Source organism: Ranitomeya variabilis, chromosome 1 (assembly GCF_051348905.1).
Source record: "Ranitomeya variabilis isolate aRanVar5 chromosome 1, aRanVar5.hap1, whole genome shotgun sequence".
In the NCBI taxonomy this organism is placed as follows: Eukaryota; Metazoa; Chordata; class Amphibia; order Anura; family Dendrobatidae; genus Ranitomeya; species Ranitomeya variabilis.
The window spans coordinates 221,649,612-221,671,156 of NC_135232.1; the positions used below are offsets into that span (position 1 = coordinate 221,649,612).

At 42.2% G+C, this 21,545-nt stretch overlaps 1 protein-coding gene across 3 annotated transcripts in view; it reads right to left on the reverse strand.

Annotated features, from left to right (window-relative positions):
- The window catches only part of CAMKK2 (calcium/calmodulin dependent protein kinase kinase 2), a 141,678-nt gene that overhangs the window by 57,139 nt on the left and 62,994 nt on the right, over positions 1-21,545 (reverse strand). For all 3 annotated transcript variants that reach the window (XM_077292934.1, XM_077292938.1, XM_077292941.1), the window contains exons 5-6: positions 21,268-21,319; positions 12,885-13,018 (exon numbers count right to left, since the gene is read on the reverse strand). In XM_077292934.1, the coding sequence (XP_077149049.1) occupies positions 12,885-13,018; positions 21,268-21,319 (186 nt within the window). The remainder of the gene's footprint in view (positions 1-12,884; positions 13,019-21,267; positions 21,320-21,545) is intronic.

The window sequence follows — 21,545 nt, forward strand, 5'->3', positions numbered from 1 at the left end:
CTTTTACCTCTATCCCTATCTTACAGCACATTGTGGGATGCGGGCCTGACATGCTGTGTTAACGGTATCACATATTCTTACAAGTTATATACAGCCAACTGGCTTTCTGTTTCATAGTCTATCCCTTATAGGGAATCCCTAGGAGACCAGGGATAGTCATCGTACGAGCGGGGGCGCCGTTCTCGTATTTTCTTAGGGTGCCAACCCCCGCATCTAGGTAGGGATATATTACAGGTCTGCATTACCATTAGGGGCAGTACACATATATCCTGACACTCTTTAGGTATTTTATATACCACCTGTGCTATATCACCTAAGTAGGACATGTTATGATGTTTATTGTTGGTATATTTTCAGTATAGGGCGTGTGTGTATATATGTTGGGGTTATCTGCCCCATTATACTGAATTATTAGATAGGGATTTTTTAGTGCAATATTTAATAAAGTATTCCATTTTATGGGGGTTATTTTTCTATTTGTAAGTTATTTTTGGTTTTTCCTCCTAAACATATATTTTTTCATTAGTAAGTCTCTTATTGCTTTTTTTCATGGCTAGCTTTTTATCTGGACCCATTAATACGGGGCAATGGATAGAGGATGCTAATTTAGCCTTCTCCACTGATAATAGCCGGGTAGGAGCTAGTAGCTCAATTTCCATAAAAAATCTATTTAATGAACTATTTGTGGGGTACAAAAACAATATCAAATCGTTTTGGGAAATAAAGGCCCTTGAAAACTATCTCAAAAACAACATTGTTCCCAGTGGCTTGAGGATTCGGTTGTTTCCGTCTCCAAGACTGGTGAATCCCCAATTGTTAGAGGTCTGGCAACGGGAATCAATTGAATCCTCTTGTAGGTTCATGAGAATCCTGATTGAAGAGGAGAAGATCAATTTTGAACGCACTAGGAAAATATTGGGAGAACTTATAGAAAAAGTGCTAGTGTTTAAATCTGACCCTGAATTTACGAGGAGGGAATCTTTGCTACAGACCTCTGTGGAAAAATTTCAGGCAAACATCAAGGATAGAAAGCATTTCCAGTTTACAAGGGATTATACGGAATTCAAAGAAAATAGGGCGTATAATTTTGTGAATCCTCAACGGGATAACCGGACTCATATTTCGTCATCTGAAACGGATAATTCTGACAGTGAGAGATCCAACTCCAGTAATAGGTGGAGGCAGAGGGGTAGGTCAAGAGGCAGGGGACAAAGACAGAGACAGAGATGGCAAGGATATGGCACACATATGCATACCCCTATGGGGTCCACCAACATGGGTATACAGACACGAGGAGGTATACAAACAAACAACTCCACTATCGGTTTGGGCGAGCCATCCCTTCCAATGCCAGTATCTGGACCTACGCCCTCTTTGCCTTCTTCCTCTCCTTTTTTGGAGCAGAGGGCCCCACTTGTTTATCCACTGAGAAACAGAATGGTTTAGGACGTGTGGGGTCTGGTCAAATCATTAATTTGAGTAATTATGAGTTGTCGTTTGACGAGTGTAATGTCCTTCATAAGGGCCTTAATTTTGTCCCCACAACTAAGTTTGATGCTTTTGGTTGGGTTAAAGACATTAATTTGTTTGCACGGAAACTCAAGTGGCACAAGTTCCATCTTGATAAAGATAGAGAAAGGTGCGTGGATTTGGGTATTGCGGTCGATGATCTTGAAGCTGTTGACATCTTGACTGACCTATTGAGAGATAATGAACGTAATGATGGTTTGGGTCCCTTTACATCACTCAAACGTAAGAGTACTAGGGCACCCCCGGCTGGGACTCTGGATTCTATTGATATCTTTCTCAAAGTTGTTGAGGAAGATCTATTGAGGATTAATTCCAGAGAGAGGGGGGACACTCTATCGTCTAATCTGACTAGGTCTGAGATGTTGGCCTTAACTGAATTAGAGAAAAATAGAGATATAATTATTAAGCCCTCCGATAAGGGGGGCAATATGGTCATAATGAACCATGATCAGTATATGTCAATGTGTAAGCTGATACTTGATGACAGTGAGACATATGAAATTCTCAGTAAGGATCCAACTCCCCAATATACAGATACGCTAATGTGTCTTCTTATCAGAGGCCTTGATCTCAGATTGATTACCAAAGACGAATTTGAGTTTCTTTCCCCATCTTTCCCTCTGGTACCTGCCTTTTATTGTCTTCCTAAGGTTCATAAGGGGCTTTTGCCCCTTAGGGGTCGTCCTATTGTGTCGGGGGTTAACTCGGTGGGCCAAAATGTAGGGGTCTACATCGATAAGATCCTCCGCCCTTTTGTTGTGTCTCTGCCCTCATACCTTAGGGATACCCTGGACTTACTTACTAAACTCGAGGGTCTTGACATTGATACTAACACTTTTTTGGCGTCCATAGATGTGGAAGCGTTGTACAGTAATATTCCACATGAGGCAGGTGTCAGGGGGATGGAATTTTTTCTTAATACACGTGCCACCCAATGTATCCCGCACAACAAATTTGTGGTTGAGTTAATGACATTCATATTGAATCATAATTGTTTTCTTTTCTTTGGCAAGACTTACCACCAGCTCAGGGGGACGGCGATGGGGAGCTCCTGTGCCCCATCGTACGCCAACCTCTTCCTGGGCTGGTGGGAAGAGACTGTTATTTTTGTGGAAGAAGCTTGGTGGTTCCCTAAGATTTTATTTTGGTCGAGATTTATCGACGATGTGTTCGTACTCTGGTCAGGCACTGTTGCCGAGTTTAATCAGTTCATTCTGTGTATTAATAAGAATAACATAAACATGAGGTTCACATCGGAGATTCAGGAAGAATCCATCAACTTCCTTGACCTTAATATTAGTAAGGATCAGAGGGGTAGACTTACCACTAAGACTTATAGGAAACCCACATCCACTAATGGTCTCCTTAGGTGGGATAGTTTCCATCCTGGCCCCCTGCGTAGAGGAATCCCAAAAGGGCAATTTTTACGTGTCAGGAGAAACTGCTCCAATAATCATGATTTTTCTGAGCAGGCTTATGATCTTAGGTGTAGATTTGGCCAAAGGGGTTACCCTGGGACAGTTCTGGATGGGGCCCTGAGACATGCAGCTGGTTGTTCTCGGCAAGACTTGCTTCACCCACCACCTGGAGAGGATATACCCGAGATACCGAGAATCATTGGTATGTTTGATAACAGATCGAATGCGGTACAGAGTATCTTGAAAAGACATTGGGGGATCCTTAGGGCGGATCCTGATCTTAAGGATTTTGTCCCCCCTACCCCTAAAATTACGTATAAAAAGGGTAGATCCATCAAGGACCGTCTGGTCCATAGTTTCTATGAGCGCCCCGTTATGTCTGGTACCTGGTTGGATCGTAAACCGTGTGGCACGTTTAGGTGTGGTAGCTGTAAATTTTGTTCATGGGTAAGGAAGGAGAAAACATTCAAGAGCACCACATCTGATAGGATTTACTATATGAGGGACTTTGCCAATTGTAAATCTGAGGGGTTAGTATATATGGCTACGTGTTCGTGTCCACTCAGTTATATTGGAAAAACTAAGAGAGAGCTACGGAGACGCATCGGTGAACATTTGGGGGACATAAAACATAAGCGGGATACACCAATAGCGAAGCATGTTAGATGTGTTCATTTCAATAACGATAGAGCTATCTCTTTTTGTGTGCTTGAAGTTGTGCGACGTAATCCCAGGGGTGGTAACCTGGACAAATTGCTCCTCCAAAAGGAATGTCAGTGGATTTTTAGGCTACGCACTCTTGCACCTTATGGCTTGAATGAGCAGCAAAATTATTGCTGTTTTTTGTGATGGGTCAATTCATTGATGTCAGCTAGTCTTATTTGGGTTATCCTTCCCGGTTTATTATATTAAGCTATCTTTATTTATCCATATTTGATCCTGTGCAGTGTAACCTCGTGGTTTCTATTGATCAGTGGTTTCTCCATAGTAATTGTGATTTATTATTATTTTTCTGCTTCCCTGTTTATTTTTTGGTAGTTAAGTTATCTTTTTGTGATATAGCATATTTGCTTCATTTTTCTACCATCTATATTAGTGTTGTATGTATAGTCCTGCGCTTCTTTCCCTTACCGTTGTGAGTGTATATTACCATATTTGGTCTGTATGCGCATTCAGTGATGTATCCATTATGCCTCTTTTGTTCATAAACCGGTGTATCTATTACAGTAAATATCATTGTCTTGTGCTGTTATCGCCGTAATATAGGTTGTATATTTTCTTTCTTAGGTCTCTGCTGGACCCCAGAATTATGGTGGTCTATGGGGATTTATCGCATGTAGCCTGCGCAGTGCGGCGCGTGCGCGGCTGCTTACTATATATACAAGGCACCTCTGGACTCCACCATTATGGCGGTCGGTGAGGCTTTACTCTGCCTTTCTGGTCTAGCACTACGCATGCGCTGTTTGTAGCGCTGATACCGGGCACTGCTGGCCTGTTTTTACTGATAGAGGCATTTTTCACTGTCCACTTCCGTGTGGGGCCGCCGTGTACTTCACCAATATGGCGGTATTCATGGATTTACCTACACTTGCTATTACTTTATCTGGATTGAGGGACGGCTACGGACTTTACACCTTGAATTAGGAAGTACTTTACTACCTTGCTGGGAGACCATCTATTTAAGCAATAGCCTCCGGTATGTCGCTGCAGCCCTATCTTTGTATGTATCTATATATATCATTTACTGCCATGCTGATGTTCTTACTCTCCTGATGAACCCATGGTCTGGGGGAAACGCGTTGAGAGGTCTTTTGTGAAGTTGGTGTGCCCTAATTTATCGTATGAGCCACCACTGCTGGATGGACGTTTGGCTGGGGTTGATTTTTGCAGCAGATGAGTATATGACAATTATCATTAATATGTATCTTTATTACTTGCTGCATTCCCGACTGAACTGACTGCATTATCTGCCCATTTCCAGGTTTATGTGGTGGGGGCTTGCCTTAGTTATTGCTTTTTATGGCATTAATATGTTTCATGGTATCGGTTCCTTAGTATGCTGAATATATATTTTGTATTTTTCTATTTATTGTCCGGTAACTTGTGATATTTAGCTTTTACCTCTATCCCTATCTTACAGCACATTGTGGGATGCGGGCCTGACATGCTGTGTTAACGGTATCACATATTCTTACAAGTTATATACAGCCAACTGGCTTTCTGTTTCATAGTCTATCCCTTATAGGGAATCCCTAGGAGACCAGGGATAGTCATCGTACGAGCGGGGGCGCCGTTCTCGTATTTTCTTAGGGTGCCAACCCCCGCATCTAGGTAGGGATATATTACAGGTCTGCATTACCATTAGGGGCAGTACACATATATCCTGACACTCTTTAGGTATTTTATATACCACCTGTGCTATATCACCTAAGTAGGACATGTTATGATGTTTATTGTTGGTATATTTTCAGTATAGGGCGTGTGTGTATATATGTTGGGGTTATCTGCCCCATTATACTGAATTATTAGATAGGGATTTTTTAGTGCAATATTTAATAAAGTATTCCATTTTATGGGGATTCATGTGATGTCTTCATATAAAGTCTATGGGCTTCAAAATGAAAAAAGAAGAAAGGAAAATGGAACACATTGCATGTCTATTGTCGTGCTTCGGAAAAATTTCAGGTTTAGCATTGATTTAGCTTTGATTTCTACTTCATTTACACTGGATAATTATCATTAAGGAACAATACAAAACATACAGGTAAATTTTGTCAATAACAAAATAATAAATACAATATACTGCATGTATACACACTAATATTACGGTATATCTGTTCTTAAACACATATATACATACTCTAAGTATAATATATAAATATTATACATATAGACACATATATACACACCCTATATCGCAATGCATATTCACATGAAAACACTGTAATTATATGTACACACACCTGGATATTATTATTATTGACTGAAAGGGGTTTCCCATGAACAAAATACCTTTTTTATTAACAGATCTTGGAATAAAAATAAATTCCACAATTGGATAAAAAAAAAATGATTCTGTGCGGAGATAAGCTTATAAATGTGCCCCTGCTGTGTAATGGCTGTGTCTGACCGTGCAGGGACATGGTCTGATCATACCACATCTCTTTGACAGGGAGATAGCAGAGGATTCATTTTGTGAGGTAAAATATGTTTTTAAATAGGTGGGGAAATGTTTTACCTCACAGAAACCAGCAGCTGTGATTCCATGCTGTAATGTCTGTATACTCTTTTGCTTCCCCCTCTGCCCAGGAGCTGTGCTCAGTGGCGTATCTAGGGGGGGCAGCCGGGGCATTTGCCCCGGGCGCAGCCGGCAGGGGAGCGCAGTCGGGCCACCTAATTCTGCGGTCCGCAGTGTCTCCCCCAGCGGCTGCATTCTGCCGCCCCCGCTCTTGGAGTCAGCTGTTCTCTGTGCCGACTGTCAAGCTGACAGCCGGCACAGAGAAGCTGCAGAGCGCCGGCTCCTAACGTGTGCAGAGGTGGTGGGGGGCCCCTGCAGAGTGGCTGCGGCGGGCAGGGAGAAATCCCTGCAGCTCCGCTGCCCAGCGATCTGTCTTCCTGCTTCCTCTCACACAGACGCGCCGCTGGATGACGTCATCATTCAGCGGCCAGCTGTGTCAGAGGAAGGCGATGAGATGCTGCGGCAGAGCGCGAGGAGAGGTGAGAGGTGTGTGTGAATGTGTGTGTGTGTGAATGTGTGTGTGTGTGTGAGAGAATATGTGTGTGTGTGTGTGTGTGTGTGTGTGTGTGTGTGTGTGTGTGTGTGTATGTGAATATGTGAATGTGTGTGAGAATGTGTGTGTGTGTGTGAGAATGTGTGTGAATGTGTGTATGTGTGTGAGAATGTGTGTGTGTGTGTGAATGTGTGTGTATGTGAATGTGTGTGTGTGAATGTGTGTGTGTATATGTGAATGTGTGTGTGTGTATGTGAATGTGTGTATGTGAATGTGTGTGTGTGTGTGTGTGTGTGTGTGTGTGTGTGTGTGTGTGTGTGTGTGTGTGTGTGTGTGTGTGTGTGTGTGTGAGAATGTGGGTGTATGTGTTTGTGTGTGTGTATGTGAATGTGTGTATGTGTGTGGCTCAGTATTGGGTGTGTGTGTGTGTGTGTATGTGTGTGTGTATCGCGCTGCAGGGGAATGTGCAGAGAAGTGAATGGTGTGTGTGGGGGGAGGAGAGGGCAATGATGGGGCTGACGGGGAGAGCGCAATGATGGGGATGGTGGAGGAGGAGAGGGCAATAATGGGGCTGACGGGGAGAGAGCAATGATGCGGATGGTGGAGGAGAGGGCAATGATGGGGCTGACAGGGAGAGAGCAATGATGCGGATGGTGGAGGAGGAGAGGGCAATGATGGGGCTGATGGGGAGAGAGCAATGATGGGGATGGTGGAGGAGGAGAGGGCAATGATGGGGCTGACGGGGAGAGGGCAATGATGGGGCTGACGGGGGGCGCCAAAATTAATTCTTGCCCCGGGTGCCAGAAACCCTAGATACGCCTCTGGCTGTGCTATGATCAGACCATGTCCCTGCACGGTCAGACACAGCCATTACACAGTACACAGCAGGGGCGCGTTTATAAGATTCTCTCAGCACAGGAACATTTTATTTAAAACACATCCAATTGTGGAACTTATTATTTCAAGATCTGTTGATTAAAATCAACGTTGTTCTCAGGAAAACCCCTTTAAGTCACTTTTTTGGAAAGAAGTTTTAGATCGTTTGTGGTTTGATAAGTTATTTCCAAAGTAATTACATGCCAAGTCACTTTTTCCTTTAAAGAAAAGTTATTTTATAGTTCTGGTAATGGGATAAGGCTACGTTCACATTTGCGGTGTGCGCCGCAGCGTCGGGCGCCGCAGCGTCGCCGCATGCGTCATGCGCCCCTATATTTAACATGGGGGCGCATGGACATGCGGTGCACTTACGTTTTGCGCCGCATGCGTCACTGCGGCGCCCGCGTCCGGGCGCAGAGGACGCAGCAAGTTGCATTTTTGCTGCGTCCAAAATCAATAGAAAAAAGGACGCATGCGGCGCAAAACGCAGCGTTGTGCATGCGTTTTGCCGTGTTTTTGTTTGCGTTGTGCGTTGCGGCGCCGACGCTGCGGCGCACAACGCAAATGTGAACGTAGCCTTAGGGTGTTTTAAATGTGACCACATAAGATTTTTCAGTTATTCCCAATGTTTGCTTTTCTCTGTGTCACACTACATCATCACAGGCAGGATGCGTCACTGACAGGTGAGACTTCTGCAAAACTGCTCTATTGTAAGGGGAACAATAAAATGAGAAGTAGAGTACACATACAATTTCAATCCTCCTCAATCCACAGATAAATCAATGGCAATACAATAAATAAGAGGGCTCATTCAGACGTCCATTTTTCATGGCTATAACTCACACCTATGAGTCTATAGGGCTGTTCACACAGATTTTTTTTTTTTTTTTTTGGGGGGGGGGGGGCAGACCGAGTGATTTGCGTAAAATTGTGGAGATACTCAGATACTGATCCAAGTGTCAGATTAAAAATCACCAATGCAAGTCTATGGGTCAGTTTAAAAAAAAAAAAAAAACACAAACAAACAAACATGGGCAGCACTGTGATGCCTTCCATTTGCTGTCCGTTTTTCATGGACTGGTTGATAGCAGCTGTGGAATTTTCTTTTCTCCTCATCTGATGAATGTCTGTCTCTTTAGTGTACGTGAAAAAAAAAATGAAAAATCAGGTGTCTGAGCTCTAAAGGTACCTTCACACGAAACGACATCGCTAGCGATCCGTGATGTTGCAGCATCCTGGCTAGCGATATCGTTTCGTTTGACACGCAGCAGCGATCAGGATCCTGCTGTGATGTCGCTGGTCGCTGAATAAAGTCCAGAACTTTATTTGGTCGTCCGATCGCTGTGTATCGTTGTGTTTGACACCAAAAGCAACGATACCAGCGATGTTTTACACTGGTAACCAGGGTAAACATCGGGTTACCAAGCGCAGGGCCGCGCTTAGTAACCCGATGTTTACCCTGGTTACCAGCGTAAAAGTAAAAAAAACAAACAGCACATACTTACATGCGTCCCCCAGCGTCTGCTTCCTGACACTTACTGAGCGCAGGTCCCTAAAGTGAAAGTGAAAGCACAGCGGTGACGTCACCGCTGTGCTGTTAGGGCCGGAGCTCAGTCAGTGTCAGGAAGCAGACGCCGGGGGACGCATGTAAGTATGTGCTGTTTGTTTTTTTTACTTTTACGCTGGTAACCAGGGTAAACATCGGGTTACTAAGCGCGGCCCTGCGCTTAGCAACCCGATGTTTACCCTGGTTACCCGGGGACCTCGGCATCGTTGGTCGCTGGAGAGCGGTCTGTGTGACAGCTCTCCAGCGATCAAACAGCGACGCTGCAGCGATCGGCATCGTTGTCGCTATCGCTGCAGCGTCGCTTCGTGTGAAGGTACCTTAAGGCAGAGAGCAGAATGATGCAGCTGCAGCAAAAACATTTAAGTCAAGTTCTCCTTTGACGTTTTTGCTGTATTTTTTAATGCTAATTTTCAGCTGTTTTACAGTACCAGCAAAGCCTAGCCTCAGAAATCTCATGCATACAGTTTTTTTTTTTTGTCATCAGTATTTTATGCTTTGCAGCATTTTTTAGACATGGAGCATGTCACTTTTCAGCGTTTTTCACACATGGACTTGAATCGGTGGTGAAAAAACGCTGAAAAAAGGAACCAAAATCGCAGGCATCATGTTTTGGTGCATTTTTTTGTGCCAAAACCTGATTCTATGGAATAGGACTTCTGCACAAAAATGCACAAGAGACAAATCTAGCATACCAAAACAGCCAGAAAAAACGCACAAAAAATTATGCAAGAAAAAAAAATATGGTGTTTTTCTGCAGCTTCTTTCTTGGTAAGAGATCAGGTTTTACTGCAGAAAATAAAAAACACTGAAAAAAGTAACAAGTTTGTGATAAGAACTTAACACAAAAAAACAAAAACTAAACACAGTTCTGACCTTCTTTTGATCTTCTATTACCCCAGCAGCAATTTACTGTTGCTAAAAAGCCAATATTAAATCCGCTCCCGGTTCCAGTGAGAGTTTCTTTGGCTGCAGTAGAATTTAGAACGTTCCTTTACACTTGGGAGTATACGGCTGGGAGATCCAGGCTAATCAGGCTTCACTTATTCCATCTTTGCATAGAGCGCATCCAGTTTGCACGTTTCCAAGGGAACCGATGTGTGATCTACTGCAGTGGTCTGCAAAGCATTTCTAATTAACCTCAAAAGCCCCCCAATGCTACAGAGGCAATATGGGCACTGCAGACCCCTGTGATAGACAGGGGCATTAACAATACGTGGAAAGTAAAACCCTCTGCCTCAAAGACGTTCCATATTAAACGCGAATCATTATTACAGCCTTCCATCATGTCAGAGGATATCCATGGCTGCACTCCTATCTGCTGCTGGATCCCTGCTGCCAGGGTTTAGCAAAATTAGGAGATTTCATGTGATAATTTTCCTCTCCTTTGGGTGTGATGCATGTTTAACCCCCCCATCAATGAGACAGAGCTAATTGGGAGAAAAACTGCAACTCTATATTGGTGGAGCAGCTTAGTGTAGCAGCGGTGTATTCTCCGTGTACAAGTAAATTTCACATTTAAATTGTAAAAAAAAAAAAAAAAAAATTTGCTTTTTTTTTTTTAAATTCTTGGAAAAAATAAAAACCACTGCAAAAACAGTGTCTCAAAGTATTCTCCCTTGTCGTGCTCTTCCGTAGCCTTAATAATTATTGATGAGCGAGTGTGCACGGATGAGGTGTTATCAGAGCACGCTCGTGTGCTAATAGACGATCTTCGGCATGCTCGAGTCGCGGTGGCTGCATGTCTTGGGGCTGGTAGGCAATCCCTGTACGTGTTGTGGCTGTCGAACAGCCGTGAGACATGCAGCCACAGCGAGTCGAGCACAGTTTTCAAACATGACGAAGATCCTCTATTAGCACTATTAATAATCTATTTCATAAAAAAAAAAAAAAAAAAAAACAACACAGGATGAATAATAGATGACAGAAAAAAAAAAAAAAAACCCACACCCTTACAGCTCTATGTTTATGAAACAAAAATAATTTCCAACCAAAGGCGAACATTTTTCTAGATATTTAAGTTGAACCCAACAGGAGATACTAAACAAAGGCAGAATTTATTACAGACCGGCCACATTATTGCAGCCCAGTATGTGTTACTCAGAAGCATTTCTGTATTTCGGAGAAAATGTACTTTGTAGGCCGGCTGGGGACAATGTGCCTCCGACGCGCACGCACGCACGCACGCACGCACACACACGCGCACACACACACACACACACACACACACACACACACACAAGGACCTGTCAGTCAAAGAGTGAGCCAGGGAGAAGCTACCAAGAACCTGCCTCTTGGACTAGTCAACAGTGTCATAGTCTCCAGACGGATTTACAAAGTTTGTGCTCTGAAAATCTGCAGCGATTCACAATGAACCATGCTCATCTGCAATCATGCAGCCGTGTCCGATTTATGCATGTCCCAAAACATCAGACTTCCACCAATCATATAACGTTGGCATATGCTAGTATAGAATAGCCATTTATTGAGTTAATGCACTAAAGGGAGCTGAATAATACACCAGTATTAAATTAAAGTGACTGTACGGACTGATTGACAGGAGCTCAAAATGCTATACAAGACACTACCCTACAGATCTTACTGAGATATTAAAACTTGGCTGATTTTCAGTTGAGCTCCATTTTTGTGAAGTTGTAATCGGTGACTACACTTCGCTACAGGGAGTCTGGTCTGAAACGCCCCCTGTCTCCTCATTGCCCTCTTCCCGGCAGCTTCGACTAATATTTGTCCAGCACAAGACCACCAAAAAGGCAGTGAAATTAGATGATTATAACACGTACAACTAAAACTACCAACACTGATCCATATATACTGAGGCAAATGAGGCTTTGAAAGGGAGAAACTTGGAAAGTCATTATTGTGATTTTTTTTTTTTCTTTAGTGGGTGAGGTGGGCAACTTCATGCTAATACAACTCTGCAACTGTATCACTTTCTCTTTTTTTTCCTGTCTTACTGATAAAAAGAACATTTATTTGGGGCTTCATATCATCATGATTTTAGTAAGTCTAAGTTCATATTGCCTTTCGCCCAACAGAGGAATCCATCTTGCAGAAGCATCCATTTATCGGATACATCATAAGTTTTTCATGGCTTATTTGTCACTAGGATCCCATTAAAGCCTACGGGTGATGGATACCGCAGCTAGACAATCATCACCAATAAGGGATAATGCAATCTCTTTAAAAGGGGTTGTCCCCTTTCAGTTAATTTTTGGTCCATGGAGGAAGTCTAGTATATATTATGTTGGTGAAAGGAGACCACAGTGTGATCTCTTTTATACTAAACCTGCCAATAGACAAGCATTAACTGAAATAAGAAAACTCATTTAAAGGAATCCTGTCACTAAAAAAAAGCGGGCTACTTAGACCGGTGACTGAACCAGAGCCAGCTCCACCACCATGACTACAATGGGAACACTGCTGGGGAGAATAAAGTTCATTTTCTCCCCGAAGAGTTAGGCTGCGTGCAGGTGTCAGGCAGCACAATTACGCCATTAGCCTGCAGATTAACCGCATATCCGCAGTTTAATATTTTTTTTCTGGTGACAGGTTCCCTTTAATGTGTAAGTCATGAAAAGCCAGTGAAAAACCTATTGTGCTTAAGATGTCTGTGATAGCTGCCATCGGACACCCACAAGTCGCCCAGTGTAGCTGCTAAATGTAAACAAAAAAAAAAAAAAGATGTGAACAGGTCCTAAGCGATGATGAAAGAGATGCAAATATGAAACCATTAAACAAAATTACCTCAATCAACTTAACAACATTAGGATGGTCAAGTTTCTTCAAAATTGCAATTTCCTGGTAGACTCGCTCAATGGGTCCCTTGGCCTGTGAACCCCCATCACCAGGAGCCTTTGTTCCCCTGGGAGGTGGACGACCTATGAAGAGAAAAGTGAAGGTTCACATAAAGCTACTGCGACAAAGTAGTACGCATACATATTTTATGTGAAAAAATATATATATTTATATACATATCTATCTAAAATTCAAAATCTGTAGTAGCCTGCTCAATACAAATCCACAGTTCTTGCCCAATTTGGGTGAAATTTGGCACGCCCCCTCTCCACCCACAGGAGTAGTACACTGCGCACGTTAAATCTCGCTAGCGTCCCCCGTCATGAGATTGGACCCCCCGAAGTTAGGCCCTATACATATAATGGAGAAATGTGAAGGTGAAAGTAAAAGTGCTGAGGGGAAAACAACAGTTATGACTGAAAGAGTTGCTGCTAAAGGGGCCACCCCACCACACACAACACACAAACATTTCACAAACATCACACAGACAGCACACATAAAAGCAACCCACAAGCACAACACCACACAAATGACACAACACTCCACAAATACCACATGCACACCACCCACACACACGCATGGAAACACACTCAGATGGATGCAACCTACGCACACGGACAAACATTACCGAGCAGCAATATTGTTGTGAAAATGACCGCATACGACATATGCAACGTGTGCAAAGATGTAGGCAGGCTGATTTGAGTTTGGAAGCATTTCACTACAACCCAATTCAAAACTATAGGTCACATCAGAAAGTCATAATTGGCAAAATGGACATAATCTGCACATAATCTAAACATTTTCAAGCAGAGAAGTTTAACTCGGAATCGCTTGGTATGTGCTGCTCAAATGGCAAAGTCAGTTTGCCAACTTTAGTTTAACATAAAATTTATATTATATATATATATATATATATATATATACATACACACACATACATACACATATATCATATTTATAATATATATATGTAACATTTTTATACGTGTGTGTGTTATGTCCCTGCTTAATTGTAAAGTGCTGTGGAATATGTTGGCGCTATATAAATAAAAATTATTATTATACGTGTGTGTGTGCATACGTGTGTGTGGATGTATATATATATATATATATATATATATATATATATATATATATATATATATATATATATATATATATATATATATATATATATATTAGCTGTACTACCCGGCTTCGCAAGGGGTAATAACTGCTGTTAGCAAAATAGAATGTGTTAACAAAAATTTATTCTGCACAAAAAAAACACAAAACAAATAGATAGAAATGTAATTATTAAAAGGCAAAAACTAAGCTAATAGAAGCATTTTACAACATATATTTCAACACCAGAGATATTCCACACAGATTTAACTAAATTGGCCAAGTAATGTGAAGTAATCTTCTACAATTATTCGAGAGCCTTTTGATAAACGACATTCTTAGTTTTTCCTTCAGGTGCAAAGACAAACAGATTTTTGGCTGTTCCAACTCTTGAACAGGCCACATAAAGTTGACCATGAGAAAAGTATGGAGATTGTAAATCTAAGCTAGCTGAAGAGCCCGGCGTTGCCTGGGCATAGTAAATATCTGTGGTTAGTTATAGCACCTCACCTCTTATTTTCCCATCACGCCTCTCATTTTCCCCATCACATCTTTCATTTTCCCCCTCACATCTCTCATTTTCTCCCTCACACCTCTCATTTTCCCCCTCACTCCTCTTATTTTCCCCCTCACTCCTCTCATTCCTCCCTAACACTTGTCATTTCGACCTCACATCTGTCATTTTCCGATCACTCCACTATTTTCCCTCACTCCTCTCATTTTGCACTCACACCTTTTCATTTTCACCTCAGTATATACATGTTTGTCATCTCCCTTATATATAGTATACACCTGTGTGTCATCTCCTGTATATAGTATATACCTGTATGTCATCTCCCCTGTATATAGTACATACCTGCTGTGTGTCATCTCCTCTGTATATAGTATATACCTGTATGTCATCTCCTCCTATATATATATATAGTATATACCTGTATGTAATCTCCTCCTGTATATAGTATATACCTGTGTGTCATCTCACCTATATATAGTATATATCTGTGTGTCATCTCCTCCTGTATATAGTATATACCTGTATGTCATCTCCTCCTATACATAGCATATACCTGTATGTCATCTCCTCCTGTATATACTATATACCTGTAGGTAATCTGCTCCTATATATAGTATATACCTGTGTGTCATCTCCTTCTGTATATAGTATATACCTGTATGTCATCTCCTGCTGTATGTAGTATGTACCTGTATGTCATCTCCTCCTCTATATAGTATATACCTGTGTGTCATCTCTCCTGTATATAGTATATATCTGTGTGTCATCTCCTCCTGCATATAGTATATACCTGTGTGTCATCTCCCCTGTAAATAGTATATACCTGTGTGTCATCTCCTCCTGTATATAGTATATATCTGTATGTCATCTCCTCCTGTATTAGACCTCGTTCACACGTTATTTGGTCAGTATTTTTACCTCAGTATTTGTAAGCTAAATTGGCAGCCTGATAAATCTCCAGCCAACAGTAAGCCCACCCCCTGGCAGTATATATTAGCTCACACATACACATAATAGACTGGTCATGTGACTGACAGCTGCCGGATTCCTATATGGTACATTTGTTGCTCTTGTAGTTTGTCTGCTTATTAATCAGATTTTTATTTTTGAAGGACAATACCAGACTTGTGTGTGTTTTAGGGCGAGTTTCGTGTGTCAAGTTGTGTGTGTTGAGTTGCGTGTGGCGACATGCATGTAGCGACTTTTGTGAGATGAGTTGTGTGGCAACATGCGTGTAGCAACTTTTTGTGTGTCGAGTTGCATGTGACAGGTTAGTGTAGCAAGTTGTCTGCAGCAAGTTTTGCGCATGGCGAGTTTTGCGCGTGGCGAGTTTTATGTGTGGTACATTTTGAATATGTGCAAGTTTTGTGTGAGGCAACTTTTGCATGTGTTGCAACTTTTGTGCATGTGGCAATTTTTCCACGTGTGCAAGTTTTGCATGTGGTGAGTTTTCCATGAGGTGAGTTTTGCACGTGTGGCGAGTTTTGCATGTGGAGAGTTTTGCGTGTGGCGAGTTTTGAGCTGCGACTTTTGTGTTTCAACTTTTATGTGGCGAGGTTGGTGTATGTGTGGTGAAATGTGCGCTGAGGGTGGTATATGTGTTTGAGCACGTGGTAGTGTGTGTGGCGCATTTTGTGTGTGTTCATATCCCCGTGGTGGTGTGGTGATTATCCCATGTCGGGGCCCCACCTTAGCAACTGTACAGTATATACTCTTTGGCGCCATCGCTCTCACTCTTTAAGTCCCCCTTGTTCACATCTGGCAGCTGTTAATTTGCCTCCCAACACTTTTCCTTTCATTTTTTCCCGATTATGTAGATAGGGGCAAAATTGTTTGGCGAATTGGAAAGCGCGGGGTTAAAATTTCACCTCACAACATAGCTTTGACGCTCTCGGGGTCCAGACGTGTGACTGTGCAAAATTTTGTGCCTGTAGCTGCGACGCGTCCAACACTTTTCCTTTCACTTTTTCCCCATTATGTAGATAGGGGCAAAATTGTTTGGTGAATTGAAAAGCGCGGGGTTAAAATTTCACCTCACAACATAGCCTATGACGCTCTCGGGGTCCAGACGTGTGACACTGCAAAATTTTGTGGCTGTAGCTGCGACGGTTCAGATGCCAATCCCGGACATACATACACACATACATACACACATTCAGCTTTATATATTACATAGATATATATATACAGTATATATATACACACACACACACACACACACACACACATATACACAAATATACATACATACGTGTACGCACGCACATACTTTGGAGGCATCAAGAGAGACTGCCACTTGAGGGCCTACTGCTTGGATATTGGCATAAAGCCTCCAAAAACTAGAATGTGTGGCTTTATTCGGCATGAATCCTCTTTTGAATCTATTTGTGAGTATTTTCTGTAAGATTTTAATGGTTGCCTGAAGAATCAAAACTGAGCTTCACATAGTCTGGGATCCCTGGTTTGGATAGTACCATTATAGTTGCCTAGTATAATGAGGGTGGGAGGCAGACCCCCATTCAAGTTCTATTCAAAGCTTCCTACTATGCAGCAACTATGAAGTAAACGTACACCTATGGATTGGCCGCAATTTATTTTTTTTTTTTTAATCTATGTGTATGGAGGGGATTTGGAACTTTTTATCAGAAAAACTAAGCTCAGACTGCTATATGGATAAGATTTCAACTATCCAGACATTTGTTGGGAATCTCTCTCAGGCAAAACTAACAGGTCAAGCAAATTCTTATGCTCTCCTGCTGACAACTTTATCTTCCAAAAAGGTAGGAGAGAAAACAAGGGGATCTGCTACCTTGGATCCTTATAAACAGGGGGGAAATGGTTGAGGAGGTAAGAGTGGCTGGGACCCTAGGAGGTAGCGACCATGCCATTTTAGACTTTTGGATAACTAGAGGAGGAATACCTGTGAAGACTAAAGGTACCTTCACACTAAGCGACGCTGCAGCGATATCGACAACAATGCCGATCGCTGCAGCGTCGCTGTGTGGTCGCTGGAGAGCTGTCACACAGACCGCTCTCCAGCGACCAACTATGCCGAAGTCCCCTGATAACCAGGGTAAACATCGGGTTACTAAGCGCAGGGCCACGCTTAGTAACCCGATGTTTACTCTGGTTACCAGTGTAAACGTAAAAAAACAAACAAACAGTACATACTTACATTCCGGTGTCCATAACGTCCCCCGGCGTCTGCTTCCTGCACTGACTGTGATTGCCGGCCGTAAGTGACGTCACCGCTGTGCTCTGCTTTTACTTTACGGCCGGCACTCACAGTCAGTGCGGGAAGCGGACGGCGGGGGACGTGTGACAGACAGCAGAAGGTGAGTATGTACTGTTTGTTTTTTTTACTTTTACAATGGTAACCAGGGTAAATATCGGGTTACTAAGCGCGGCCCTGCGCTTAGTAACCCGATATTTACCCTGGTTACCATTGTAAAACATCGCTGGCATCGTTGCTTTTGGTGTCAAACACGACGATACACGCCGATCTGACGACCAAATAAAGTTCTGAACTTTCAGCAACGACCAGCGATATCACAGCAGGATCCAGATCGCTGCTGCGTGTCAAACACAACGATATCGCTATCCAGGACGCTGCAACGTCACGGATCGCTATCGTTATCGTTGCAAAGTCGTGTAGTGTGAAGGTACCTTAAGGCTTCAAGGTTAGATTTCAGAAAGGCAGATTTTAAGGGACTCAAAGAATCAGAGGGATCCAATGGCTGAATATCCTTAAGGACAAAAATGTCCAGGAAAGTTAGGAAATCGTGAAAAATTAGATTCTCAAAGCACAATCATTAACAATTCCAAAATGAGGGAAGAATACAAAGCATTTAAGGAAACCAGGATGGATGAACACAGAACTTAAACACATGCTAAAAAGGAAGAAAGAAAGGTCTATCAAACGGAAAGAAGGAGGCATATCTAAAGAAGAATATAATGCTGTATGCAGAACCTGCAGGGCACCGATCAGATTATCTAAAGCGGACAATGAATTAAGGCTTGCAAGAGACGTCAAAAGCAATAAAAAAGGATTTGAGGGATATGTCAAAAGTAAGGGTACTGTCACACAGTGGCATTTTCATCGCTACGACGGCACGATTCGTGACGTTCTAGCGATATAGTTACGATCTCGCAGTGTCTGACACGCAGCAGCGATCAGGGACCCTGCTGAGAATCGTACGTCGTAGCAGATCGTTTGAAACTTTCTTTCGTCGCTGGATCTCCCGCCGTCATAGCTGGATCGTTGTGTGTGACAGCGATCCAGCAATGCGTTCGCTGGTAACCAGGGTAAACATCGGGTTACTAAGCGCAGGGCCGCGCTTAGTAACCCGATGTTTACCGTGGTTACCAGCGTAAAAGTAAAAACAAACAAACCGTACATACTCACCATCTGATGTCCTTCAGGTCCCTTGCCGTCCGCTTCCCGCTCTGACTGACTGCCGGCCGGAAAGTGAGAGCAGATCACAGCGGTGACGTCACCGCTGCACTTTGCTCTCACTGTACGGCGGCACTCAGTCAGAGCGGGAAGCAGACGGCAAGGGACCTGAAGGACATCAGATGGTGAGTATGTACGGTTTGTTTGTTTTTACTTTTACGCTGGTAACCACGGTAAACATCGGGTTACTAAGCGTGGCCCTGCGCTTAGTAACCCGATGTTTACCCTGGTTACCAGCGAACCTCGGCAACGTTGGTCGCTGGAGAGCGGTCTGTGTGACAGCTCCCCAGCGACCACACAACGACTTACCAACGATCACGGCCAGGTCGTATCGCAGGTCGTGATCGTTGGTAAATCGTATAGTGAGACGGTACCCTTATAGAAAAGTCAAAGATGCTATAGGATTTTTACAGGATGAAAATGATGAAATGGTAAGAAAGGATGTTGAGAAGGCTGAGCTTTTAAATTCCTATTTTGCATCTGTTTTCTCTCAGAAAGGAAATGTAACATCAAGTGATTTTCACTGTCCTATTAAAGGAGTAGAAGAATCCAGGATATCTATAAACAGAAAGATATCGAGGAAACACTTAGCTAACATAAATGAATTCAAGTCTCCAGGTCCAGATGAATTACACCCCAGAGTACTGAAAGAGATAGCAGAAGAAATTTTTGAACTACCGTCCATAATCTTTGAAAATTCTTGGAGAACAGGAGAAGTCCCAAAAGACTAGAGAAGAGCAAATGTTGTTCCTATCTCCAAAAAGGGAAAGAAGGTGGACCCAGGGAACTATAGGCTGGTGAGTCTGACGTCTATACCAGGAAAGATCTTTGAACAAATTATTAAACAACATGTATGTAAGTACCTGGATAAGAATGAAGTGATTAAACAGAGTCAGCATGGGTTTGTAACTAAAGTCATGTCAGACTAACTTAATTTCCTTCTATGACAGAATCACTGACTGGGTGGATCAGGGAAATGCTGTAGATATAGTATATCTTGACTTCAACAAAGCATTGGACAAAGTATCTCACACCATCCTTATTGAAAAAATTACTAAGTATGGAATGGACAAGGCAACTGTTGGGTGGATTCCTAACTGGCTTAGTGATTGCGCCCAAAGAGTGGTCATAAATGGCTGCACATCCAGTTGGAAGAATGTCTCAAGTGGGGTACCACAGGGTTCTGTCCAGGGCCGTGTATTGTTCAACATCTTTATCAATGATTTAGATAAAGAAATTGAGGGTAAACTGATTAAATTTGCTGATGACACAAAGCTAGGAGGGATAGCTAATACTAGAGAAGAGAGAGAAGATTCAAAAAGATAAATAATCTGGAACAGTGGGCAGCAACTAACAGAATGGTTTTTAACAGGGAAAAATGTACTACATGTACTAAATGTACTACATCTGGGCAATAAAAATGAAAAGAATATATACAGAATGGGAGAAATAGGGCTAAGCAACAGCACATGTGAAAAAGACTTGGATATACTAATAGATCATAATAAACTGAACATGAGTCAACGGTGTGATGCAGCAGCAAAAAAGGCAAATGCAATTCTGGGATGTATTAACAGAAACATAGTATAGATCACGTGAAGTCATTATTGCCCTCTACTCCTCTTTGGTCAGACATCATCTGGAATACTGTGTCCAGTTTTGGGCACCACATTTTAAAAAAAACACATCAACAAACTTGAGCAAGTTCAGAGAAGAGCGACTAGAATGGTGACTGGTCTGCAAGCCAAGTCCTATGAGGAACAGTTACAGGATTTGGGAATGTTTAGCTTGCAAAAAAGAAGACTGAGCGGAGACTTAATAGCAGTCTACAAATATCTCAAGGGCTGTCACATTGTAGAAGGGTCATCTTTATTCTCATTTGCACAAGGAAAGACTAGAAGTAATGGGATGAAATTGAATGGGAGGAGACACAGATTAGATATTAGAAAAAACTTTTTGACAGTGTGGGTGATCAATGAGTGGAACAGGCTGCCACGAGAGGTGGTGAGTTCTCCTTCCATGGAAGTCTTCAAACAGAGGCTGGACAGACATCTGTCTGGGATGATTTAGTGAATCCTGCTTTGAGCAGGGGGTTGGACCAGATGACCCAGGAGGTCCCTTCCAACTCTACCATTCTATGATTCTATGTTAAGAAATTAATTAATTAGCACATCATTTTTTATTTATTTGGAATAAGAAGGAAAAAAAAAAAAACGTTATTCAAGTGTGGAATTGCACAAAGGTAATGTAGAACCTACGTGGAAATCCAGCCTGTCTCATTAACTTCTTCTTTGAAAGAACCTTCATTGCCTGTGTTAAAGTGAAAAGAGAATTGTATCAAATGTTATAAAAATAGTAATATAAAGTGATATCATGTGCTTAAGTAAATTATCTATTCTTCGCCATTTTTCAATTTTTATTTTTTTTTACTCTGTATATGCACTATACATAAATAAAAAACAAAACAGAACATTCCAAACTAACATTTCAGTATTTCCTCTGGAGAGGACATCATATCACTTCACAGTAATTACCG